The sequence below is a fragment of the Protopterus annectens genome, chromosome 11.part0 (assembly GCF_019279795.1).
Source record: "Protopterus annectens isolate FY-2018-M chromosome 11.part0, PAN1.0, whole genome shotgun sequence".
Classification (NCBI taxonomy): Eukaryota; Metazoa; Chordata; order Ceratodontiformes; family Protopteridae; genus Protopterus; species Protopterus annectens.
In genome coordinates this window covers 765684837-765712740 of record NC_056745.1, presented here as the reverse complement: position 1 = coordinate 765712740, position 27904 = coordinate 765684837, and the positions used below count along the sequence as shown (strand labels likewise).

Here is a 27904-nt window from a genome sequence, read left to right as displayed (position 1 = left end):
GGCCTCTTCCTCAAGTTCACAGACTACTGCAAATTGAGGGCCATTATAAATTCCCCTATGACACTAACATCCTACAAGTGCCTTTTTTAGGCAAGGCTCAAATGTCAAACACACCACCATAGACAAACAAGTGAAACCTAAGGGTAATGATACTCTATGATAGAAGTTTAAACCTCAAAATGCACACACCCGAGGCTCTCCTTAAGATGGAGAACACAGACATTTGTGCAGTGACAGAGACCTGGTTTAAGGCTCCAGAAAGCACCCCTGCATTACCAGGCTAAAATTCTTACCACACCTTTCGGCCACCCAACCCGGACAGAAATACTAGAGGTGGCATGTCCATATTCATAAAGGATATCCACACCTCCAGGCTAGTTGCTCAACATAATACCTCCGAAATTACTGGGCAAGACTGCAATTCATGTTGTAGATTGTTACAGATCTCCCGCCATGCCCCAGGATGCCCACTCCATGTTTCTCGATATACTGGATAATATTAAGATACAGCCCAATACCCTAATTTTGGGAGATTTCAACTACCCCCCATCAACTGGAAAAACTATTCATGCACTAATTCATTTGCCCAACGTTTTCTGGCATTCATCAATTCCAATGCCCTGGGCCAGCTTGTCCATACCCCTACCAGGGGTAGCAACATCCTGGACCTGGTCATTACCAATATGGGTAATAGATGCTCCACTCCAGAGTTCAACTCCTCGCTGGTCAGGTTCGACTACAAGCTAATCACCCTAGACATCCATATCCCACCCCCCTCCCCATTAAGGAAACCATTGTAAAAGACTTCTCCAAAGCTAACTTCATGCTTATGTCAGAAGTGGCAAACTTCATTACACCCACACTGATGGAAAATAGTGACAAGACTGCTGAATCATAGACCATGCCATCCCAAACAGAACCAAGACAGTATCCTCCAGAAAAAGGAAGCCAATCTGGTGGTCCCCCCTGCCATAAACAAGCTCTACAACAGAAGGAAGAATCTTATGCAGAAAAGGGTAAAATCCCACGACTGCAGGAACTCCCTGGTCAGCCTCAGCAAGAAGCTGAGATTCCTCATAAAATCCTCCAAAACTAGTTACAAAAATAAAATTGCCTTGGATTCTAAAGACAATCACAAAGCCGTCTACATCTATGTAATGAATCTCAATGGCAACACTTAGCTCTGCTCTGAACTATAGCACAAGGGCACTGCATTTACCGAACCAACTGATATTGCCAACATCCTGGCAGACAGGTTCAGTGCTAACTTCACCCCCTAAAGGGCCCATCCCCATACCAAATGATTGCAAACCCCCTGAAATCACGGCCGCACAGGTGAAGACTGCACTCTCCAAAGCCAAGAACACAGCATCTATGGGACCGGTCAACATCCCAGGCTGTGTTCTGCACGAACTGGCACTCCACCTAAGCACCATGTTCAACAATGGCCTCACTTCAGGCTTTGCACCTAAGGAGTGGCACACAGCAACAGTTATCCCACTCCACAAAGGGGTTGCCACCACAGACCCTGGGAACTACCACCCCCATTAGCCTGACAAGCCTGGTCTACAAGACCATGGAAAGCATCATCCTAGAGCTTATAAACAAAGACATAGGTAACCTCCAAACCCTGGACCCCACACAGTTTGGGTTTGTAAAGGGTAGATCATGCCTCCTAAACCTGACTGACTTCTTCAAAGCAGTCACTAGAGCCGTAGACGAGGGTAAGGTAGTGCACACTGCCTATCTTGACCTCGCCAAGGCTTTTGACACCATCCCCCACTCTGGTATTATAAACTCACTGGACTTGGCATAAATCCCTATGTCACAACATGGGTGGCCAACTGGCTCACTGACATAACCCACACAGTGAAAGTAGCAGACTCCAAATCCGACTTCAGACCAGTGACAAGTGGAGTACCACAGGGTTCGGTCCTGGGTCCTCTCCTGTTTGGTATCGACTTCTCTGAATTCCGGGAAAATACAGCTGGTCTCTGACTAATGAAATTTGCAGATGACAGCAAACTCGGACTCATAATCGATTCACCCAAGGATGTGGACAAAGACCTCAGTGAGACTGATGCTTGATGCCAGAGTCATGGCCTAAAGCTCAATGTTAAGAAGTGCATTGTCATCCCCTTTGGGAAAAATACCGTACCCATGAACTACCACATAGGCGGTAGCCTACTAAACACCGAAAGTGTGATAAGAAACCTTGGGACACAGGTGCATAGTAGTCTCTCCTTTGATAATCACGTCACCACAGTAGTCAGGAAATCCTTCTACGTGGCACACCCCATCACAAAGGGGTTCTCCTCCAGAAAAAGAGGCCATCATTCCTCTCTACTCATCCCTTATTAGACCCATCATAGAGTACAACACCCCATTTGGCATGTACCTCGCAAGACATCTGCAACAGCTGGAAAGGCCACAGAAATACCTTACTAAGAGGATTACCGGCCTCAAACAGATGCCATATGCAGAGCATCTCAAAAAACTCCAGCTCTACTCTGTTGCATATCACCTACTCTAAGGTGACCTTTGCCTAACGTACAAAGCCATGTCTAACCCAGACCTGATGGACATGCTACACTTAAAGAAATCCCAATCTCTCTGAGCCACATGCTCCAGGGACTTCAACCTCATCACCACAATAAATAGAACATGCTGGAGGGACAGATTCCTGTCCCAGAGACTTCCCCTGCTCTGGAATAAGCTGCTCATTTATGTCAAGCAAAGCTGCTCATTAACCCTTTAAGAGAAATCTTGACAACTGGATGGGTAATAGGAAATTCACCCTGGGAATCACTGCTGTGGCTCTGCTCGGCAGGGACACAGGAAAATAATTTTCTTGGGTGGCGAAAGCCAGGCAACTCATTTGGCTAGGCTTGTATAGGCCCTTGGGCCACTAGCCTAGTACTTACCTATGAACCTATGATGAGGGTCTAACACAAACAAATGACTGGTGCCAAAGTCACAGGTACAAAAAATGGCATTATAGTGCCTTTCGGAAAAACGTCTACTCAGGCAAATTTCTCTATTGAAAACACACCCCTAAGACTTGACATGGTAGTTAGAGATCTGGGAACATAAATAAAAATTATGTTTGTAAAAAGTAATCAGGTCTTAGGGCACCCACGGTGGTGCAGTGGTTAGTGTTGTCACCTCACAGCAAGAGGTTCTCTGGTTCGATCCTCGGCTGGGGTGCCTTCTGTGCGCAGTATGCATGTCCTCCCTGTAGTCGCATGGTTTTCCTCCGGGTGCTCCATTTTCCTCCCACATCCCAAAGACATGCTGTAGGTGGACTGGACACTCTAAATTGGCCCTAGGTGTGGGTGTGAGTGTGTGCCTTCTGTGAAAGGTTTGGCGTCGGGCTGGCAACTCGACACTGTAAAACTCCACTGCCAATCATGAGTGGACAGGTGATCTACTGTGGCGACCCCTAACTGGGAAAAGCCGAAAGAAGAAGAAGAATCAGGTCTTTGACCAACACCTCGCCAAGGTAATTAGAAAATCATTCTGTGTCATCCAACTTATAAGTAAGGGTATCCATCCAGGTCCAAGGAAGTTGCGTGTCCCTTATCAGATCAGTCATTGAATAAAATGCCCCCTTCATCACATACCTAACTAGGTATAAATAACAGCTGGAATGCCCACAGTGGTTCTTTACCAGATCACCTTAGAGCCAATGTCCCTGTACTCAGTCTCTTAAAGTTTTTTGAGATGCAATCTGTGCTTGGCATATAAAGCATCCATAGATCCACACCGGAAGGAACTTTTGCATATCCACAAAACAAGCAGTACCAGAAACACCAGATCCAAGGTTATGAACTTTGCTTGTGATAAACAGAACATGCTGGCAAGGCAGATGTGCGACTCAAAGGATAGTCATGCTCTGGAACAGGTTCAAAATCTATGAGAAGCAGAGTCTATCCCTAACCCTATTCAAATGCAAGCTTGATCACTGGATGGAAAATCACAAATTCATCCCTAGGCTGGCCTCCATGTCTCTAATAGAAGTTGACAGTAAACTTTCCCGAACATACCCCTATGTAATTTTATCAACCTTCTAACATACTACTCATAAACATATTCCCCCCAGTTAAAATGCACGTTACCAGGCTGCTTTTCGTGGCTAGGCTTAAAAAGACCCTAGTGGCAGTTAACCTAGTACATACCCATGAAACCAAAATATAAACCAACTGTACCTAAAATACTGAATATTGTAAAGGAGATAAAAGAACTGGATGTGGGATCATCAGAAAAGGGAAGGAAAAATTACATAAAAATAAATGGAATTTGTGTCAACAAAATATGCAGAATAATATTCAAGAGGAGTGAAGTTTAATAGAAAGCATGATTTGAATACATGTAAAGATGGAGTAAATACCTGGGTAAATAGAAAGCATATGTAAAAATGAATAAGGAAATGTTAATATGTTTTTTTCTATTAATGTGTGTACACCTATGTCATTTCTGTAATTGTGAGAATTTAATAAAGGTCTTGAATGGATGGTAGATAACTAAGGTTACCGATGACGACAACCTTGGTGTAAGTGTAAAACCCCTTCAGACATGTAGATACCAGATCAGTGCCTAGTGTGCTAGTCATAGACCCATCTTAAATGCCAAAAACGCATTATTGTATAAACCCTCTAATCAAACTGCTTGACTCCTTCGGGTAACCTTTTCATAACAGATGCAACTATCCAGGACTTTGGTACTTATGCTGATGATAATCTTACTTGCTATGTCAGCTGTGATTAGGAAGTCTATCTACCTTCTAGTGTTGCTGATCCCAAAATCATCTTTCACTAGACATACCCCCTGACTACAATGTTCCTTTTGAATTTTGAAATGCCCTCACAAAGGATCTTGACAAAACAACCCTCCTTGGTGGGAAAAAAATAGTGAGGTCTTTGAGAAGGAAAAGAAAATGGTAAAAAACTATGACATAGCTACATTCAGCTAGAAATATGCACATCTATAGAAATAAGTTCATATTTCTTAAAGCAGACTGTAAGATTACAGATTTTAATCTGGACAATTAAAAAAACATTGCTAATATCCTTGCAGACAAGTTTAGTTTTGGACTACACAAGCTAAGCTACCTTGAAGTATCAAAAGCCCCATCTATCCACCGTCTCAGACTTCCTGGGGGGTGATATTGATTTAAAACCTTTTCAGCACTGAAAGTCCCTATCATAAGTTAAAATACCTTACATACTCTCAAAAATCAGACTTGTTGACTGAATAGGAGACCATAAAGGAAGTGATATATGCTGCTGTTATTGCATCCCAGTCTCTTGTACTATATGAAAATATTCTCTAGCAAAGGTTTTATTTCAAAAGATAATGGTGAGACTAGTATCTTAGTGGATATTGTATATTAGGCTTCTCCAGCATAGAAATACTTGGATCTGATATGATCATAGGCAATACCAAAAAAGAATCCTTTAAAAATCTTTACATAGCAGAGTTTTGGTACCTTTGAAAATTATCTTTTTCCAAGCAATTTTACTGCAGTTCATTTCTAATACTGCTGCAGAGGAGAGAAGTATTTTTAACCATGACGTTTGGCTTCCTTCTTTGAAGACTTCATTGTGTTAGCTTCATTAGTGTTCTCCTTACGAATCAGCTTCCTGTTAACATCCCTCTTACCAATTTTATACAAAAAAGTGAAAATTAAAACAGTGGCAAAAATGATTAACTTGCCTACCACAATCAACCTTCAACAGTTTGTTTTAATCTTTCAAAGAAATGAGTAAAGGGAGAGTAGCAACAAGCTACTATAAAGAATTTGTCATAAATACAAAGTATGCTGGGAATGGTGATACAGACAGAAAAAATTTAGTAACACTACCGCAGACACCAAATAAGGCTCAGACTTTTGTTTTTTGCATCCACCATGGGATCTATCTAATGACTCCTATCTGTGCATCAGTGGCTTATACATTCCTACATAACGGAGAGTGGCATTCCAACAGTAAGCAAGAGATCCATTCATTCTGATGGGGGGGGGGGTGCGCAGGTCAGCCCACTCTCCTAGAGTTAACATTCAGTATTAAGGAGTAATGCAGTTTTATTGGTCTAGTGGAGGTTTCCACCCCATTCTTGCTAAACCTTCCCCTTAGACAGCTAGCATACTCACACTGGCTTCTGAACAGGGCATGATGGGACATGCTCCCACCTGCATAATTCCCTTCACAACTGTGCATGTGCTTCTTAACAGACAAGCCTGTCCTGACTTCTTCCATGATGAGCTATTACCTCATGGTGGGGGCAAACTGTCTCCCTTGACTCCAAATGGGCAAGCTGGCACCGGCCATTCAAGTACATCCTTTCCACCTGGCCACTACAACATCTGTGCAATTTATTAATCGGCATGCATCTGAATCAAGGTTTCATACAATTTTGGCAAGAGACTAGCATTGGCCCTCATGGGATTAAGTGCACCACTGATAAAAGCTTCAGCTGGAAAAAGAAAACACAAGATGAGTAAACCTAAATATTGTGATTTACTGTTAAAGTGACCCACCTTGAAGTAGGGAGAGGAGTTTGAGAAGGATCCAAAGACTGCTTTTTGAAGATACTCAACTAAAAGAGAAGACGCTTGAGATGTCCTGTTACCTTTGAGGGAAATTAGCTATGCTTAAAATGCCCCACTGGGCAGCTAGCCTAATGCTCACCTTTGTCCCTCATTGACAGGGGCGACAGGTGCTGACTGAGGTTTCTTTTTGGGGATAAAAACTCTTGGCTAGGCTTGTAAGGGCCCCAGGTCCAATAGCCTAGTAACCCTCCTATGAACTAGTCATTAAAGTGAAATCGGTAGCTTTTCTTCTGTAAGTGCTATTAATTTTGTGCAGGAATTCATCATCATACTGTAAATTTTAAAACTGTTTCATTTTTACATTCCAATAGAAAACACTCGTGTCTGGACAACCAGTTTTTTTCTGAAGCTCAAAAAACTGAGCAGAGCTGCCTTTTACAACACATGCACATTATATTTTATATATCAATGCAGAATGCATCTGGCATGAATGGTCGGGCACACACCACTTCTCAGATATGCAGCTGTGCTGGCCTCTCCTTTCATCCTTTTGGAAAACTACTAGTGATTCCAAAGTTTTATTTTTATGACTGCAGGTTAAATATTTTGTTATAGTTCCTACCTTTTGTCTTAAGTACTCAAAGTTTTCCTTGGAGTACCACAAAGTCCATGAACATCTTATGTTCACACAGGAGTTTTATGACTTCTCAGCACAATAGCTCCAAGTACTTTGGGGTTCTAATGCCATGACAGAATGGACCCTATTCCCAAGTCAGGGTACGATTAGAGTTCATGAAAACAGTACTGCTTCGATCATTGATGTCAGCCAAGAGTGCTCTTCTCAGTGCTAGCAATAATCACTGTGATGCTGCTCATGATTTTAATCTTTATTTCTGAATTTATGGTTACCACTAGGATTTTGTACTCGAGTATGTCTTGATGCAAGTGTCTTTAGTATTTATAATACTGCCTCAAATGGAATAAGGATGGGGATTATGCTTAAAGTGAAGTGAAAAAGCTCTCTAGTTTCTAAAGAAACATTGCATTTCTCATGTAGCTTAGCTCACTCTTCTTTGCATCTCTGAAGTATCATGAAGTACCAGTAAAACCACCACCAGTCAAGTACAGTAAAGTACTTGACTCTTAAAAATGCTGGAATTTATTTCAATGTTTTCTATGGCACTAAAGCTCTTACTGATGCATTTCTAACTCAAGAATTATTCATTAACATTTCATATTATGTACATAGGCCTAAACACAATAGTACAATTACTGTCACACTGAATTAAAATTGTTTGCATACAATACAACTAATTAGCTTTCCCAGCTTTTAGATGGAGACATACTGTATGCACCGTATAGTATTTGTATCAATATTAATAGCTAGTACCACCATAATGACACTATTGATGTTTATCTACTACAAGACAAATCTATCCTTACAAACACTGAGGATCCAATTTTAGCACGCAAAATAAATTCAGACACTCCTACAGATACTGATTCAAAAACATCCATTTTTTTTTCCCTCCTTGTAGTCTACTGCTGAGTCCTGTGCAGTTTGGAACTGCCCTACTATTAGACTAAGTTTGAAATTGTTATAGAAATCAGTCACCATTTTTTCTGCAAGCATTACACCCCTTAAGACTCTACCATCCTTCTACCCATATCAACATCAGGTTTTCTTTTAAAAATATTTTCCATTAAAAATTCTTGCACTGTGTTTTGTGAACCTGTTACACATACATTAAACATCTTTTGGACCAAAAGAAAAAACAAAACTGCCACCCATGAAGTCTGCATACACTATCCAGATTCCTCACTTAGCAGCTCATTCTAAAATACATCTCTCTCTCTGTGGGATGCTATCTACTCTCCTGTACTTTATACTTACCATTGCTAATAGTAGAGTCTTCATATAGCTAGAGTTCCCTCTTAAGTTTACGCATTCTAATACCTTTAAGTTCTGAGCAGCATTGGAGCAAGTATTAAATATAAAAGGACAGAACAAAAACTGTAAACACGTAACTTATTCTGTGATACCATACTGGGAGATGCATAAAGCAGCATGCAGAAGCAGTATGACCAGTACTGCACGAAGCTCTTCTGTACTACTCATTTCCTTTCATTTGTTTAGCACATTATTAGACAATGAAGGAACAACATAAGAATAGTTGTAGACAAACTGTACCACTTTCTATACATTTATATGGACAGAGACATACCAAAACACAATGGGTGAGGGTTCATAGGTTTACAGGTTATTACTAGACTAATAATAACCACTAGGGTCCTTACAAGCTTAGTTGCACACTACAAACCATTTGGGGCAAGCATATCATGGGCATCTATGGGGGGGGACATGTTAGGGAGGTAACTAAGGATTTTGTAGGGGGGGTATTTGGGTAATACTTTTCGTACTAACAGACTCAGTCCATAAGGGATATGGGGGCCAGACCAGGGGTAAATTTACACTTTCCAATACAAATATCAGGGTTTTGTTTAAACAGGGTCAGGGATGAACTTCATTTTACATGGTTAGGGAGCTTATCCCATGGTGCAAGTACCCCTTGGGAGACATCTATATCACCAACATGGTCTGTTTATGTCATAAGGGAAGTTCAAATCTGTGGATATAGTGTTTCTGGTGCAGTCATATCTGCACCCATGCAACAGAGCATCAAGGCTGGGTCTGAGGAAGCCTTGTAATCCAGGCAAAGATCTCTAACAGATCAGTGTAGGACAGGGTACTCATGCCATGAATTCTTCTGGTAAGAAACAACTTTAGGCATTCCAACAGTTGCAAGAGTCTGGTTAGATACATTCCAAAGGGGGCATTATATTCAACGATAGGTGTGATAATGGCCAATTAGAGTGGTACTATAATTTCCCTGTACCTGGATTTACTTACCAGTTGGGCAATATAAAACTATTTTCTTACTAACTTAGCTAAATGCTGAACAAAGGCCAGAATGCTGTCTACATATGTTGCCAGATCTCTTACTACTGGGGCAGCTCTTGGGGGTGTTTTTATCAATGGAGTAATTAACTTAGATTACAGTTTCCCAAATGGCATTGTAATGCATTTTTGGCATGGAGTTTTAAGTCATGGCTTTGGCAACAGCCTTTTGTCTCTGTTAAAATCTTACAAGATGTTTGTGTCTTAGGGGTAATCTATAACAGCTCCCAATTTAAAGTCATCTGTGAACTTAAGCCAGAGGCCTTGAATGTTTGGCATCTAACTATCAGCAGTCAAGGCTAACAGTAGAAAGCTCAACACAAAGCCCAGGGGTATTCAGCTGCTGACCAGTATCTTGGTGGGGGTGGTCTCACTGATCCTGAATTCTTGGGTCCTGAGAGTCAGTCAACAATCCAGAGTTATGTAAGGATTTATGTCTAGCTCAGACAGCTTGTCAATGCCTGAGTGGGGTATTGTACTGGATGCCTTGCCTAGGTAAAGATATGCAGTATGCACTGTTTTACTCTCGCCCACTGCCCTCGTGACCTTCTCAAAGAAGTCCACAAATAAAATAAGCATGACCTTCCCTTAAAACCAAATTGGGATGGTTCAGTGTCTGTAGGTTACTATTATCACTGCCATGATAATTTGTTCCATAGATTTGCAAATTAGGCTTGTTAGACTTGTGTCTGCAGTTCCCTAGGTTTGTTGATGGTTCACTACTCTTGTTGAGGGGAACGGCTGTTGTGGTCCTCCATTCACTTGGAATGTAGCCTGTTTCAAGGCTGCAGTTGAAGAATGCCTCAAGCGGTCCTGATAGGTTGCATTTTAGACTGTTCAAGAGGCAACCAGAGATATTATTAGCACCCATAGATGAGGTGTTCTTGGCTTTAGTGAGTGCAGTCAGTACTTAGTCCCTGCTACTAGTTGGGGGGGGGGGGTAGTATGCTGGAGGGGATTTCACGTGGAACAGCTGGGGATTGGTGAAGTCATCAACCAGTAAATTTGTTATGCCACCTTGATCAATGAAGACGTTACAGTTCACCACCACTGTGTGTTAACTTTAAAGTTCCAGACATAGCTGAAGGTTTTATGATTGTCCTTAGCAATATTTTGTGTTGGCAAAAAGGTGATGCAAGTAAAAGCATGCAGAGGCTGAAGTGTACTGTGCAAAAGCTGATCTATATTGTTTTATATACTAAGTAGCACTAATTGTAAAACATGTTAAAGCACGTGGAGGATGGGAAACATTTTTCAGAGTGGAGCCCTAACATTTGGCTTTATACTTGATGGTGATAGGAAAGCAACACACATCATTCAAAATCATTTTGGGAAAACATTTAGCACCATAGTACTGAAATTAAAAAAAAAAAATCTGCATATGCCTTGATAGCAAGAAAGTGGCTTAGACTTTGGTTTCACTCTACAAGCCACACGGTCTTTGTTAATATTAATGATAAATTCAATGTAACTGTACTGCCCAGCTAAGCAAAATAATAAAACAACAAATGCACAACTAATAAACGTAATAAAATACCCAGTGCTTAACCAGGTACACCCAATGATCCATTTTAGTTGAACTTGCTTATCTTGCCCACCACAGAAGCATGTGAAATATGTTGCTTTTGCACAACAGCAAAAACCAACACAAACAAAGAAATGCATAAATGCATGCAGGCATGACAACAGGCAATAATCACATCAAAAGCTTATATGAAGCAGTAAATGCGTGTATATACATGTGCATAAACTGAAATGACTACATACATCTACTCTTGCACATATATATTCTGAAATACTACACATACCCATTTATTTTTTTGGAGAACTGCAGGACGTATTACTGTATTACAGCAAAAGTAAATTAAGGCACCAAAGTTACACACTGGAAATCAGTCACTGTACTTTATTGCAGAGCTGCTGCTTTAAAGACATATTATTTCTAAAACTGAAGTTTGGGGTGTCACCAACTGTGGAAACCAGACCTGGTATTTCATGTAATAGGTGCCAATTCTTTTTAATAATTTAGTTCCTTACCTTAAGGCCAGGCGCCTTAAACACTAAAACATGAGTTTTTTTATATATATATATTTTTCATTGTACTATTATGGTTATATGTGTGTGTATATGTACATACATATATATATATATATATATATATATATATATTTTAATAACCATCAGGGATGACACCCCCCCCTTTTTTAAATATTAATATTTTTTAAAAATGTAAATATTATTGTTTTTAAATATTATTGTTTTTAAATATTATTGTGTGTAAATACACACCTTTCTATATATTTTATGCATTTTTCTTATGGATATTGATATATGTTCTTATGTTAGTGGAGTAATATCTCTTTAAATTGTGATGTCATACTAATTGTCCTAGTATTTAACCAAGCATCAGTTGTAGTGATGTGGTCTGATGAAGCAACATTAAGTTGTGAAAGCGCTTACCGTTTGTCTTCTGCAATAAAGTACAGTGACTGATTTCCAGTGTGTAACTTTGGTGCCTTAATTTACTTTTGCTGTTGTTGTGTGTTTTGGGCACCTCAGTGTACCTGCAGCCGTTTAGTTTTTGCATCTTCAGTATTACTGTATTAGTTGCAATGTGTGTGGACATTACTTGTGTTTAAGCTGATCTGTACAATACATCAATACCTGCATTATATTCTGTGTGTTTAATATATGCTATGCCTGAGGGAAGTGGCTCTTGGTTTACCTTTACATGTGCGTAATGCACATGTGTGAATTTCAAAAGTCCGAAAGGACTTTTTCAAGTTCTTGGAAGGCCAAAAAAAATGCATTGAATGTGCAATGAGCGAATGCACAGTAACGTTCACTCATTGCAGATTCACCATTTTTGGTGCGCGATGCACTATAGTGGGGATCGGGAAGTGGACCCTTTCCCCACTGTAGTGCAACCTCGGAGTTAGAATAATAAAGTAGAGGTGGTGTGGGGGGCTTGCCCCCCTACATTACTCTATGTTTTTTGAATTAAAGTTTGAAAATCAGCGAATCTGGTTTTTGATTTGCTGATTTTTGAACTTCGGTGCAGATCGGACTGACAATTTTCGTCATTCCGGTTCGCACAAAGGGCCATTCGGTAGGTTGATTTTCAACATTTCAAAGGTAAGCCGTGGCTCTTATTTAGACTATCAGATGCTACAGTGATGTTCAGAGATACTTCATGTTAATCCAATTGTTAAATGCAGACTATACATACAAGTGGTGATTTTGTGCTAGATTAATACTTCATCCCACGCCCACTTAGTCCTAAAGTGGCAACATGCACGCTGCTATAATACCAAGTACGCTAGGCAATGCTTTAAAAGGATGACAGGAGGCAGTCCTAAAGTGGCAACATGCACGCTGCTGTAATACCAAGTACGCTAGGCAATGCTTTTTTGACAGGAGGCAGCATCTAAGTACTAGGAACAATGTACAGCACTGTTACACAAAAATCTGGATTTTTCCACAACTTATTTATTAGGAGGCACTGTTTTTCTATTTTTCTTTTATTAGGAGGCACTGTTGAGACTAGATTACTTAGTGGGCTTTGAGCTCAATACTGCCATTATCATGAAAGGTCTTTGCACAATAGAGACATTTTGTCAGCAAACAAAATTACTAGATGATCAAACAATTAAAAAAACATTTCAAACAGTGTTGTGTAAAGCAACAAAACATAACTAAACTACTTGTCTTTTACTGGCATTTTGAATTTTCCTTAAAAAGCATTTTACGACAATTACAAAACTCATACTTTGTTTCCCGAACTGAAGAATTTGCAAAACCAAAATGCATGTCCACAGACTAAAGCATATTGGATATTCAACGGTCAATTTACAGCTAAAATATACAATACACAGCTTCAGTACTCTAGCATTGCTGGCCAAAAAAAAAAAGTTATTAGGTAAAATGCATCACATATTAAATATTTAAGAAAATTGGTGCATGTTCTCTGACCTGGCATTATTAGGATACTTCCTAGGGTATCCTGGTGATTTGATCTCTCCTCGAGCTTTAGTCAGTTTAACACCGGCACAACGTTTCAGTAATTCAGGTGTGCTAACAACAAGTATGTTTGTAGAGTCTCTCTTTTCAATTTCTAAAGAGAAAAAATATATATACATGCAGCACTGCATCAAATGTACACCTTCTTCTATACTTTTTCATTTGCCTTAATTCAGTAAACATCAGGCGATTAGTTATTCCAGTTCAGTAACAATGTCATAATACAAACAGTACATGCATGCATAAATAACAGAAATGCATCTTGTCCTTTAATGTGGGTGAAGCCAAAACAGCAACCTTATTTGTGAGAATCCAATTAACAAAAAATATACTTGCCCTGCAAAAAAGGAAATATTTTATGAGAGAGAAAGACAGAAGCAGAATGTTGCATAAGGTTATGATTAACTTCACAAATTATAAAAACAGAAAAAAAATTTAAGTCAAGGCAAGTCACAAGTACTTCAGGTGACTACAGTTGTGGGGATGGAACAATGATCACTTTGGTATGTACCTCACTTGACAAACTAGAAAAAAAAAAACAGTGGCTCCCAACTAAGATTACTGACTTTAAACTACCAGAAAGAGACTGGAAGCACAGTCTCTATTCAATATCTTGTTCCTGAATTCCGATGGAGAAGATCATCTACGCCTTGCCTTTCATGCTATTAAGGGACCTAGTAGTTTTGGATTTCAGGTCTTCAAAATCAAACTGTTCCACAAATACTAGAACTAAGGATCAATATTTTCTTTGGCAAATAAATAAAACAAGGTAGACCAACAGGTTCATTAAGCAGCACAGTCCCCAGTCCAGAAGAGACTCCCTTTGGAAATAAAGTACCTTCCACAGCACTGGAATAGACTCTTGTTACAAATGAAGCAGTGAGATGCATTTTCTTCCTTCGGACAGGAACTCTATGACTGGTGGACATTCACAAATTCACTCCTGGCTCGACTAGCCTAGCTCTTGAAAAAGAAGACATGGTCTAAGGGTACTGACAATGCATGAAAATTCGCAAGACTCCATTGCCCTGCATTTCCTGTGAACTCTAGATTAAGGAAAATAAAAACTGAGCAAGCATAGGAATCTGTCTAGTTCCAACCTCACCACCACATGTGTTGAGGAAAAAATTAAACGAGACACTAGTGGTCTTAAAACTTTGTTGATGAGCTCAGTCACAATAATTCCCCAAAAAAAATCATAAAAAAACTGTAGTGTTCCAAAGCAACAAGCCTTTATTTGTCACAGACAAACAATCTTCAGTTAACAAAAAATTTAATATTTTACAATGTTAAACATATCAGCTTTTGTACACTTAGGAGGTGTGGAAAATATACTTATTGTTTAATTTTAAACCAGCCTGTTCAAGGCAAGCAATTTAAAAAGGGCTGTAAAAACTGCATTTTAGAACAGCAAGTCCCCTCCCCTACACACTACTGCTGATTAGGTCAAACTAAATCCTAGTTAAGGTAAACACTATTTGCAACCCACATTCCCAAATCATGCATTAAGAAATGCACAAAAAGACTAACTTTTAACTAAAATAATTTTTGGCTAACTAATGCAATAAAGCCTTCATCAGGTCTGTGACGAGAACTAAAATCATATACATAGGTAGATAAGTAAAAAGAGTTAACTAGATTGATACAAGATTAAACACACAGCAATCTAATGAGATCGCTATAAATGTACAGTAAACTCTAAGTTAACCGAAACTCAAGCAACCGGCACAAAAAAAAGAAATAAAAATTCGAAGAAATGCAGTACAATTTTCATGTATTGCACTGTTTCCCCCCTGCAAAAACATACCTTATGTTTTTAGAGTTTTAAAAAGGAAGATGGGAATAAATTCCCTCTCTCCCCAGCCCAAGAACAAGTCAAACCAAACAAATAGTATAGGGTAAAGTATTAGTAAGGCCTATTTTTAATAGTAACTCATGTAACCAGAAACTATAGTTAACCAGCATCTACCAATTCCAGTGGGTGCCAGTTAACTGAGAGTTTACTGTAAATTTATATCTAATAAGTTATTTATAATAGAGAAAAAAACGTTAGAAAAAAAATTTACAGCTCAGAAAAAATGTCAAAAAAATGAGTGCTCTGCAATTTAAAAAAAAACTGTCATGACAGTTTTCATGTTTACAGCCCAAAAAACATGCTTACTCAATGAAAACTGGTAGAAAAGCCACACAAAATAGTGAAGTAAAAAATAAGGTACGAGTGTAATACTATACATTTAAATATACTGTATTTTTTCAAGTTTTAAACACTACTATTTTAGATATGTTTGTATTTAGTACCAAAGGAAATGTTGATGTTCGTTGCTTTTTTAACAGGACTTAGCACTTTAAAAGTTATGTTTCAAGCAGCACTGCTGCATAATACGCTAGTAGATGTTTTAACGGATGTGAGTCAAACGACCTTTTAAACTGAAGAGTTGTATGTATATTTAAAGTTTTAGTCTTATATGGTTTTATGGATCTGAAGAACACGAAAATATTTCTGATTTTTGTTACTGAGGGTAGGCTGTCTGTGACAAATAAAGGCTTATTGCTTTGGAACACTACACAATTTTCATGATTTTTGGGAATTACTGGGACTGAGCTCATCAGCGAGTTTAAGACCACTAGTTTTCCTGTTTTTTCCAAATTAGAAAAAAAACTACTTTGCAGTGCCAGAGTTGGTGTATTCGCACACTGTCTTACCTGTAGAGAGAAATGAATGAGACAATGGCGGACATATAAATGTAAAAAAAAAAAGAAAAAAATGGCTTCTTGAAGCATTTTGAAAATGACAGCATTCTATTTTTCAGACTAGACTATTTCACTGATCATTTTTCAGGCTTCCTCACCAATGTCTACAATTAAAACTCATAATGAGCTTTTTGTTTCAGCATAGCCACTCAGAGTTAGATATATTTTTATAATAGCACTATTTAAAAAAAGTAGTACCTTAAGATTAAATGGTTTCATGCAATCTTCTTCTGAATGTCTATAACAAGTAACCCCATTAGTTATATTTATTGACTGTAGTAGTAAACGATTTTTCAGTTTCTTCCGCAGTGCTACATTTAGTCCTGCAGTAAGTTTACACTTCTTTTCCATTGCTACATTATAGCATTTTTAAATGTATCGTATAACATAAAATACATTATAACTTGGAATTATGAAAAGGAATTGACAAGCTGAGGCCCCTAACAGAACAGACAGGCTGGCAACTGTGTTCACTCATTTATTTGAAGAAAACTTGTACTGAAGATCTGACAACCCCTTGCTAGGGTAACAGCTTCTGCATTTTTCCTAACTCAATGACAATTAACTATCCTCTAAAAACAAATTATTTTAAACTGCGGTGATGGTGCTGCGGTAGCGTTGTCGCCTTACAGTTAGACGTTGCCCGTTCGATTCTCAGAGCATCTACTGTGTGGCGACATGCATGAATGGGCGTTCCTTCGTTGAAGGTTGTGCATTAGGCCCGGCAAGCCAGCACGTAAAAATCTACTGCCAATCATTAGCGGACCGGAGTTCCGCTGTGGCGACCCCTAGCAGGGAAAAGCCGAAAGACACAACAACAACATTAATAAATTGCTACAATGTTGCCCTGTAAATATTCTTAAAATTAAGATTTCTTTTTTGTTGCAATTCCCGGTAGAGGATATTCTGCAATCTTCTAATCAGAGATAAAATAGAGTCACACATGCAAAACGTTAAAAAAAAGCCATGCAAGAAAAATCTTTGTGTGTCACTTTTTCTACTGAACAATGTCTCGACAAATGTTCAATAGCAGTAACAGCAAGAAAAAAAAAAAGAGAGGGAGCAGCACATGGAGAATGAATGAGGAGCACTTATCTTAGACTTTGGGTCAGTTTCTAATTTCAAAAAGTGACAGATCCAAGAAAACAAAAATTGCTAGAAAAATTGACTTGCTGCACATTCGTTGCACCTCAGTGATGCACAATGTCATACAGAGCCAAGCAAAGACCACTGCAATGAAAAATATGAAACCAGGTTAACATGGAAATCAAAAATGGCACTTTTCCTAAATGGGAACACATTAAGTCACATATTGCCCTTCCAGCTAAAAGTATGAATGCTACTACACATAAACTGAAATTTAAACAGCCATTAAATTCAAAGACCTCAGTCAACCCAGATTCACAAGATAACTTCAGAGAGAGATCAAAAGCATCTACAAAACAAAAGCAAATTTCCCTAACATAACAAATCTTACAGGAAACAAAACATCCTATTATAATTCCTCATGAAGTGTTATTTATGCAAAGCTACACAACTTCAATATACTCTAAATAAAACAATCTTACAACAAATTTTCAGTCCAATATGACAATCTTATTTCAGATTTGTCTCCCATACTATATTTATCTTCCTTTTAAGAGGATTGCTTATTTGTTAAACTTTTCCAATTTCATCTCTAAACAAACAAAATGAATTTCTGAATGGGGCTAAACACACAAAAATTGTAATCACCTTCTCCAAAGAAATAAAAACTTGAACTATTTAAAAACGTGTTTCAGACTAAGGCTGTATTCATAGTTGTTACTTTTAGGTACAGTAGGTCTTTGCACAAACTGCTCCAGAGAGCAACTAAAGTGCATTTCATAGACAGCAGCTGTACAACTGTTCAATGTAGTTTGAGAAAGTCTTATGCAAATGAGATAAAACTGAGATGTAAAAATGGGGACTGTGGGAAAAATCTCTAGGTAGCTTATGTAATTAAAGGAGCTCTCTTCCTGCCTTTGATTCACCATCTGTGCATAGGCATGAGGGCTTATGAAAAAAGTCAAGTCATGTCTTTTCTACCCACTTTGCAATCTACAAAGATAATTGCATTTGCTGCCCCCCCCCCTTCTGAGGTGTTTATGTCTTCTGCACAAAAACATGGTGTGTCTAGCAGTGCTTGATGGCCAAAAGATACAAGTAAAGGATAACTCATGTGAATTTTGCCAATCACAATCTTGGACAGATTTGGAGTTGACAGGAACATAGTGTACACTTTGGTGAGTTTATATGGCCCACAGATGGAGATCGGGGGTATGAGTAGCTTTCATATACTTGGGGATACCAATGTATGCATGTATAGCTTGCATTGTACATGCCAAGAGGACCTTTCACAGATAAACTGGGGTAATGATGATTAACAGATTTCTCCCTCAAGGATACTTCAATAGTTTCTCTACACACATTACACACTCTTGGCACATATAGATCAGTACATCTATTTCCACAGTGTCACCTCAAGACTAAATGATTACTATGGGATTACTACGGAATACTGAAATTCTGCAATCCCGAAATTCTGAATCCTGAGGACCAGAATTTCAAACATTGTGAATGGGGATTGTCATACAGTGCGGAATGGGAACTTTGCCATTCACTCCACTGTAGTGCGATCTCAGAGTTGGTATATTTAAGTTGCAGGTGGTGTGGGGGGTGCAGAGGGGCTTCCCCCCCCCATAATACAGGTTAGAATAGTTTGTTGCATGTTTTAATTTTTTTTTTTTTTTTAAAGTTTCGAGATTCCACAATCTCGAGATTCTGGTCCTCGGGATTCAGAGTTGAGATTGTGGAATTTCTTTTTTCCGTAGTGATCCCATTGCTACACATGCTTTTATGCAACTGCATGCTTTTTTGAGGTGCTTGGTGTGATAGACTGAAACTGCATTATGAGGCCAATCTAGACTATGGGGGTGGAGTGGCACACAAAAAGGTTGGGCTACCATTCTTTCAACTGCCTCATAGTATGTGAAGCATTGGGGTGTAATACAATATTAGCCCAGCATCCTTGCAATGCCAACAGTTCCCATAGTTAGCACACAACCTTACTGTACCTCTTTTTCTGTGCATGGTAGTATTCCTCATGCTCACCAAGTTGGCAAGTGCAAACTATCAATGCCAAGTCATTTATTTGGCTATAGAGTGGCATATGCAATACTGAACATTTACCCTCCACCTTATCTATTCCCTCCCTGTTCTGCTTCCCAAATGACAGAGGATACCCAATCAAACCTTAGCTTATTAAAACCAGTCCATAATCTTCAGGGAGCTGCTGAGAAGCACTTCAACATTGTCCTGTCCCAGACACAAAGTCACTGCGAGAGTGTTTGTTCTGCTCAAAGCACGTTTCCATTGCCTAAACAAGTTGGGGGGTCCTAAGTATGAGCCTGCAAATGCATTCAGGATGTTTGGTGCCTGCTTCATTCTACAACCATGATCATGGGTGAGTCTGGTGAACAAGTGCCACAGCCAGTCACCAACATGGACAGTGAGCTCCCATCATCATTTCTCTCACCAGTGACTACTGTGATTGTGGCCAGCTGAAGGCAGTACAATGGCAACCCCTCTGGCAGGCTTATGCAATAAACTCTTAAAGTGTTCACAGACTAAGAGTGGTTTTCATAGCAGTTATGTTAAAGCTCTACTCCAACAAGTAAGAGGACACGCACAGGGCTACATAGGCAAAGAGGTGGTATTTAGTCCACAACTATGGGTCATGATATTCAGATTACACTGATGAAGCTTAATTAGTGAAACCAGCTTGTGTGTTTTAAAAGCTATTGACCTAATAAAACATCCTTTTCAAGGCATTTCGACTGCTGGATTTGTTTCTGGATATTTTTGTATCTGTACACCAGTGTGAAAACATCTACACTGTGTATGGGTGGGTACATGTACATATACATGTTATAAACAAAAGCCGATACTGATGATCAAAAATCAGTCAATTTCATGTACCACCTTTTTTTTCTGAGTAAGATCACTGTATGGGGGGGATATGGGGAATTTGCCATTTCCCCACTGCTGTAGACAGTTTTCATGCATTAGGCACGACATTAAAAACGCATTGTGTCATAAATGATGCAAAATGGGTATTGCTGCCATCACAAAATCATATTTGAAGTAATTTTGAAAGAAACTTATATCTGCTATATTTGTTATACACTGCAGTTCAGTCAATTTTAGCCAGTGTTTTAAAGCAGCTGTACTTATTTGCTCAAGCTGTTCAAAGCTGCAGTGAGAGGCCTTCTGCCATTTGCTCTGTTGTGATATTGGAAAAAGATGAGTGCTTATTTTCAACTGTTTTCTGCACTTATGTTTTACTGTACATCTGTAATCTGTGCAACTTTTTTTTGTCCCAACCACCCACCTAGCTGTTGTGGTGGTCTTAAGTCTTGGTAGGTTTGAGTTGCCCGCCTCTCATATAAAGCTGATATTGGACACTCCCCCAGTCACATAACATCAGCTCATTCTACTGTTTATAGTGAGAATTTAGTAAAGCCCCACCCCTTTAGCTTCTGAACCTTGAATTATCTCATTATCTTCTCTCTCTTCACTTTGTACTAAAAAAACAAAAACTGTACCTCTTTCTACTTCATTTTGCTGCTTGTGCTTAGGAGTTCAACTGCATTTAGTTTGCCGTATTTATTACTGCTTGTTGGTAGCCTCACTAAATTGATGACAGCATTCTACTGAATCGCTGCTTTATTTGTGCTGCGTTACTGTTGTGATTTGTGAGTTACTGTTTCAAAGCAATCTACTGATTAACTATATTTCATTGCTATCTACTGCAATTCATTACTGTTTAACTGCATCTTACTGCATTTCATTGCTGTTTAACTGTATTTTTTTCATACTGCGATTTCTATTCTTTTGATAAGTGATTAATCTGTGCTTCATTGTGAGTTTTTTCTTACTGAATTCTTAACCTTAAAATTGAGTAGCATAATCTAGATATAAATCTGCAGCATCCAGAGCTTTAGCTGCTTGCATTTTTAACCCTTTCTGAAGTATTCCAGCTAAAAGTTTTCCCTTAGTAGCACTTGTATTATCTAGTAGTACTACTTGTAGACCTTCCTCCCTTTACCCTCTTAGCTCTTTCAGTTTCTGACAAATATAGACGGACAATTTCCTACATTTTGTTCCTGCCAGTCTGGTCAATATGGGCATCCTGAGACAGTGTAGCAACTGCCTCATGTACATGGACAACCCTCTACCACCACCACCACCACCTAGGAACACAATTTGTGAAAGATGCAAATACATCAAGCACCTAGTGTCATTGCTCTCTCCCCCACAAAATAGTATATCTGGCACTGAGATGGTTGGCAACATAAGCACCACACCACAAATACCACCCACACCTACACAACACACTCCCACATATGCGGAGGCCCTCAACAAAAGCATACCCATACAAGAGAGACCTCCGAGGCATAAATGCACACAAACTCTACTGCCTACCACACCACACACAGTCCACACACCTGTTTCGCACAGCTACTACGGCCTAAACAAAACCCCAACATATTAGTCATAGGAGACACCATTGTGAGACACACAGATGTGCCCTTCATCAGGCTGGATAAGGAGAAAGGCACAGAGGTTTGTTGGGTGCCAGAATCCGCCACATCACCAATGCACTCAAGTCTCTTAAAAGATACTGCTATGACTCTGTCATAGTCCATGTTGGAGTGAATGACTTGAGAAATACCTCGCTGGACTATATGAAGAGAGACATGATGGAGCTCCCTAGCCTAAAGCAGCATTCTACTGTCACCCAGAATGATGCCTCAATATAGACAGAAAATGACTGACTTTAACAACTGGCATAGCTTCTGGTGTCATTCAAAGCGGATCCAGTAACTGACCACCTGGGATGACATGACTGACAAGTCGCAATGCTTTGCCAGAGATGGCCTGCATTGGATCCCCCTTGGGCTTCAGGCTCCTGGCACAGGTGCTTGCCTCCCCCATAGTCCCTTTTTTAGGCAATGCCATGAGGTCAAAACATGAAAATTTCATCAAAACATAAATTAAAGGTTACGCTGCTAAACGCTGAGTCTAAACAAGAAACTGCACTCACTGCAAGCATTCTTAACCCTGGAAGAAGCTGACATTTGTGCAGTCACAGAAACCTGGTTCAAAGCTGTGGAGAGCACCCCAACCATACCAGATTACTCATCCTATCATTCATTCAGACCCCAAGCCATGGGAAACAAAACAAAAGTAGGTGGAGTTGCAATATATCTCTATATATATATATATATATATATATATACACACACACATCTCCAGGCTGTTAAACAGTATGATGCACAGCAAATACTCCAGGTGCAGTTAACAATTGACAAGACACCTATTCAAATCATAGCTAGCTACAGGCCTCCAACTCTGACTCAAGATGCCCACTCCACCTTCGAACTTATCAAGATTCAAACCTTTACCCTGATCCTAGGCGACTAACCATAGATTGGAAGAAATACTCATGCCAAAACACAAATGCCCAGGGATTCCTTGATTTTGTCAATTCAAATGCCTTGGACCAGTTGGTTGACACCCCCAGAAGAGGTGAAAATATCACCCCATTCAATCAAAGCCTGAGTACTGGGCTTCATCCCAGCTAAGTGGAGGACAGCTACTGCCATCCCTTTGCACAAAGGTGGAACGTCCACTGATCCAGGAAATTAGAGAGCCATCAGCCTAACTACCCTGATCTGTAAGGCCATGGAGCGGATCATGGACCTCAATAAGAAGAACATTGGCAACCTCCAGAAACTTGATCCCACATAGTTTAGTTTTGTCAAGGGGGAGGTCATGCCTGTTAAATCTGGTTAACTTCTCTGAGACAGTCACCAAGACCACAGACAAGGGGAAGATGGTGCACAATGCCTACCTCGACTTGGCCAAGGCCTTCAATACTATTCTCCACTCGGGTATAATACATAAACTCTCTCAACTAGGCATTAATCCATATGTTACCAGATGGGTAGCAAACTAGCTCACCGATAGAACCCACCTAGTCAAAATAGGGGAAGCCACCTCAAGCAGTAGACCCATAACAAGCAGTATAACACAGGAATTGGTCTTGGGGCCTCTGCTGTTTGGGATGTACTTCTCAGAGGTGCAGGCCAAATCTAGTGGGCTATGGCTGACCAAGTTTGCAGAGGACTGCAAGCTGGGTGCTGTCATCAATTCCCCTAGTGATATGGACATCTTCCAAGAGGGTCTCACCCAAACAAATGACTGATGCCAGAAACATGGCCTCAAACTGAATGTCAAAAAAATGCATCATCCCTTTTGGGGAGAATGACGTCCCCACAAATTATCACATTGAAAATAAGGCACTAAGCATGCAATCAGCTGTGAGGGACTTGGGAACCCAGGTTGATAGCAAACGGACTTTTGACCACCATATTGCCTCCGCTGTATGGAAAGCTTTCTACATGGCCCACCTCATTAGTAAGGGTATCTCATCCAGGGATAAAGTGGTCATCCTTCTTCTCTTAAAAAGAGAAATTATTGAATACAATGTCCCTTTCAGCATGTACCTCACAAAGCACATGCAGCAGCTGGAGAGACCACAGAGATTCCTCCCCCAAAGTGTCCAGGACCTCAAAAATCTACCCTACACAGATAGGCTAAAATCCCAGTCCCTCTACTCAGTCTCTTACAGACTCCTCAGAGGTGACCTCTGTTTGGCATACAAAGCAATCTCAGACCCCACCCTGATGGAACTGCTGCATATAAGTCAAGCTCCACTAGAGTAATGCACACGTGAGACCTCAACCTGGTTTGTGACATCAATAGGACTTTTTGGCGGGACAGATTTGTGTCCCAGAGACTCCCCCTTCTGTGGAATAGACTCTCTCTCAATGTAACGCAGAGTTCTTCAAACCTTTTTAAGTGCAACCTGGATAACTGGATGAGGAACAGAAAATATACCCCTGGGATTCCACCTATGTCCCTGTTGGACAATGGCATAGGGTGATGACTTGTTGGAACTTGGGCTAAATTCTTGGCTTGGCTTGTAAGGGCCTCAGGACCAATAGCCTAGTAACTTTCTATGATCCTATGAATAATGGTAATAACTGTGCTGTATTAAACAGGTTCATAAACCTTACTGCACCATATTAAATAGGTTCATAAACTTGAATGCATTACTTATTGGTAAACATGAATTTTTTAAATGCATTAGCATTACTGTTGTACCATCATGTAAAATGCTACTGGAAATGTATTATTTGGGGATTTCCAGAACTTTCCTCAACTTCTGCAATGCCTGCTTACACAAAGGCATCACCCAGAGTCCTGGATGGGGCGGTGGTACACACTTTTGAACTGTATATTATTCATTATGTTTGCATTCATACAAATTACAATGCATTAGGCCATGCTTGACATACAGAAATAAAAATGAAGATATTCCAGTACCACAGAACTATTATACAGACACATGTACATAGATAATTATTAATGGCACTAGTTCACTGTACCTTAGAATGGTCCCTTGAAAATTGTTTGCAAGGTTAACAATACCTGCAAGAATGTGGTCTTCCTCAAACTGATTATCTGTGAAGGTTTCCAGGCTACCCAAAGCTTTTAGAAGTACACTTATCAATAGATTAATTACCCTCCTTCCACAACTGACACTAATGGTGCCTCTGAATGTATCACCTCAGGAATGTTCGGTACTCTCTAACAAGTTGAACTCCATGCCTTTCTCTTGCAACAAAAAATGCAGAACATTGTTTTCCTGGATGGATACCTTTAAAGCTAAACAGTCATAGTTCTACAATAACTACGTCCCCAAGGCTCAGTCATACATTTACATAATAGCATGTACATTTTCTCACAAGACACTAGACTTCTTTAGAAAAATATGGAACAGGTAGGAGATGCTGTCAGAAAATAACCATTAAGAAACATAAATTGGAAATATTGCACTGCTTTTAACAAAAATGCACACAAACATATATGAGTAAGAAACTTTTTTATCCTAATTTTTTCATATCTTAGCCAGAGGAAATTATCTACACTTGTGAATAATACCAGCAGAAAACAGCGGTGGTAGCGCTGTTACCTCACAGCAAGAGGTTCTCCCGTTCGATTCTCAGCTTGGCTTGGGAGTGCCCTCTGTGTGGAGTCTGCATGTCCTGCCCGCAGTTGGGTAGCGTTCAAAAGACATGAGTGCATAAATGGGCATGCCTTCGTTGAAGGTTGGGCATCGAGCTGGCATTTGTAAAAATCAGGGAAGAGAATTTTACAGCAGATATGTTACTATATTTGACAAATACAAACCTTGATTTTTGCCTGGTCGAACATTTATCAATTGATGAATTTCTGATGGTTGTTAATGCTAGGAACATTAATAGTTTTTTTTTTATTGTAAAATTTGTTACGTTCTCATAAAATTATCATTGTTTGTGAAACATGGTTAAAGAAAAATAACTGAAAAACAGTTCTTAAATGTTATAACTATAACAGACATTCTAACAAAAAAATTAGGTGGAACACCAATACTACCGATTTTGTAACTGTGACAAAGAGCCCTGCAACATAATTATTGGGATTGTATAGACCACCAAAGTCAAGTGCTGATGACCTAGAGGAATTCATACATTTCTTGCATGAAACACAGGAGGGAAGAATAGTGTCTGGCAATTTGACTATAATAATATTGATCCAACAATGTTAATAAGGAACTTATTTACATCATCTGTTCAGGAACAGTTGCTTCAGATTGCAAAAAACTTCCAGGGAATAGAACATACTAGACAATATTTGTATTCTTAAAGAAATTACTGTTACTTCATGTCATGTTTTACAACCACTGAGGTGGAGTGATCATGGGGTTATAAAGGTTAATTTGTTGCTAGATAATTCTGCCAAACTGAAATCTAAACCAATTTGTAGAAGATTAATTTCAGATTATATGGAAGCAAAACTGTCATGATGTAAAACTGGAGTGATGCCTTCAGTGGAATAACTACAGAAAGAATGTGGAAAGTTTTGAAAGAGAAATGGAGTGCAAAAAAAAAAAATCAGGATCTAGGCGTACATCATTAGGGGGATACATTTCCATAAGAACAAGGTACTGATTAAGATGAGACACAAAAAAAAAATAGGAAACGGAAACGAGGTCGAACTACAACTTTGAAAACTGAAATAAACAAGCTAGACAAACAAATTAAGCATAGTGTGGGACAAGACCAAGACATATTTGAAGAAAATTTATATAAAAATATTGAGCATAATAGGAAACCATTTTATAGATACATAAAATGTGGAAGAAGTAAAGACATACAAATTGATAAACTGTGTGTAGATTCTAAAATTTATTCTCTGATTATAGATTTTTCTAATATCTTAAGCAAAACAGTTTGGCTCCACAAAGGGGGTGATAAGTTGTTTTAGTGACATCCAGGTAACCTCAGATACTGTAAGTAAATCAGATTATATTGAAAAAGAACTATGTAAACTGGATCCAAATAAAGCACAGGGAGGAGACTGAACTAGTCTTAATGACCCGAGAGCACTTTAGTAAAGAACTTATAGTACAGAGGCATATAGAAGATAGAACAGATCAACAAAAATACTAAAAAACAGTCATGATAAAAGCAAAGTGCAGTATTAGAACAGATCAGGACATATCATGCACTATCGCAAACTAAAAATCTCAGCACAGGTGGAAAAACTTCGAAGATACACAGAAAAATATAAAGGAAAAGTACAAAATAAGCAATTTATTGATGCCAAAAAAAGTTTTATACAGAACTGGAAAACAAGATAAAAGGAATTAAAGACCATCAAAAAAAGAAAACAAATATACACATTTTGGAGAAGTATCTATGAAGATCCTGTGGAACATAAAGATGCGAAATGGATAGAAGAAAGAATAAGTTGTTTAAAGGTACAGGATATGAAATGGGATGAAGTAACTCAGACAGCTTGAAACAAAGTTAAGAAAACCTCTTACTGGAAAACCCCAGGCCCAGATGCAGTACCTAACTTTTGGCTAAAAGTATTAACCTCTCTCCGTGAAGATTTAGCCATAAGTAAAAACTATTTATATGAGCACCCCGAACAGACACCAACCTGGACAACAGGAAAAACAATGCTCCTAGTTAAGAGTTTACCTGCAAGCTACCCTAAAAATTATAGGCCAATAACTTTCCTTCCAACGACATATAAACTATACACAGGAATTGATGCCGACTGAGTTTATGGTCATTTAGAAGAAAACTCAATTATGGCAGTAGAACAAAAGGGCAATAAAGTCATATGGAACAAAGGATCATTTGTTGTTAAAGTCATAGTGAAGAACTGTAAAAAGGGGAAGAATCTAAGTATGGCATGAACTGACTACAAAAAAAGCATTTGAGAATATCCCACATTCATGGATAAAAGAGTGCTTAAAAATTTATAAGATACACCTTACACTGATTGATACATTACAGTGACCATGAAATAGTGGCAGACTACTCTGCAATTAAGCCATGATAAAGGACAAATTATTATCCCAGGGCTAAAAATTCAAAGGGGGATATTTCAGGGTGACTATCACTGCTGCTATTCTGCCT

At 39.1% G+C, this 27904-nt stretch overlaps 1 protein-coding gene across 1 annotated transcript in view; it reads right to left on the bottom strand.

Moving 5' to 3' along the window:
* Window positions 1–27904, bottom strand: part of OVCH1 (ovochymase 1) — a 675688-nt gene that overhangs the window by 493471 nt on the left and 154313 nt on the right. The window contains exon 4 of the mRNA XM_044087248.1: window positions 13482–13623. Within this exon, the coding sequence (XP_043943183.1) occupies window positions 13482–13623 (142 nt within the window). The remainder of the gene's footprint in view (window positions 1–13481; window positions 13624–27904) is intronic.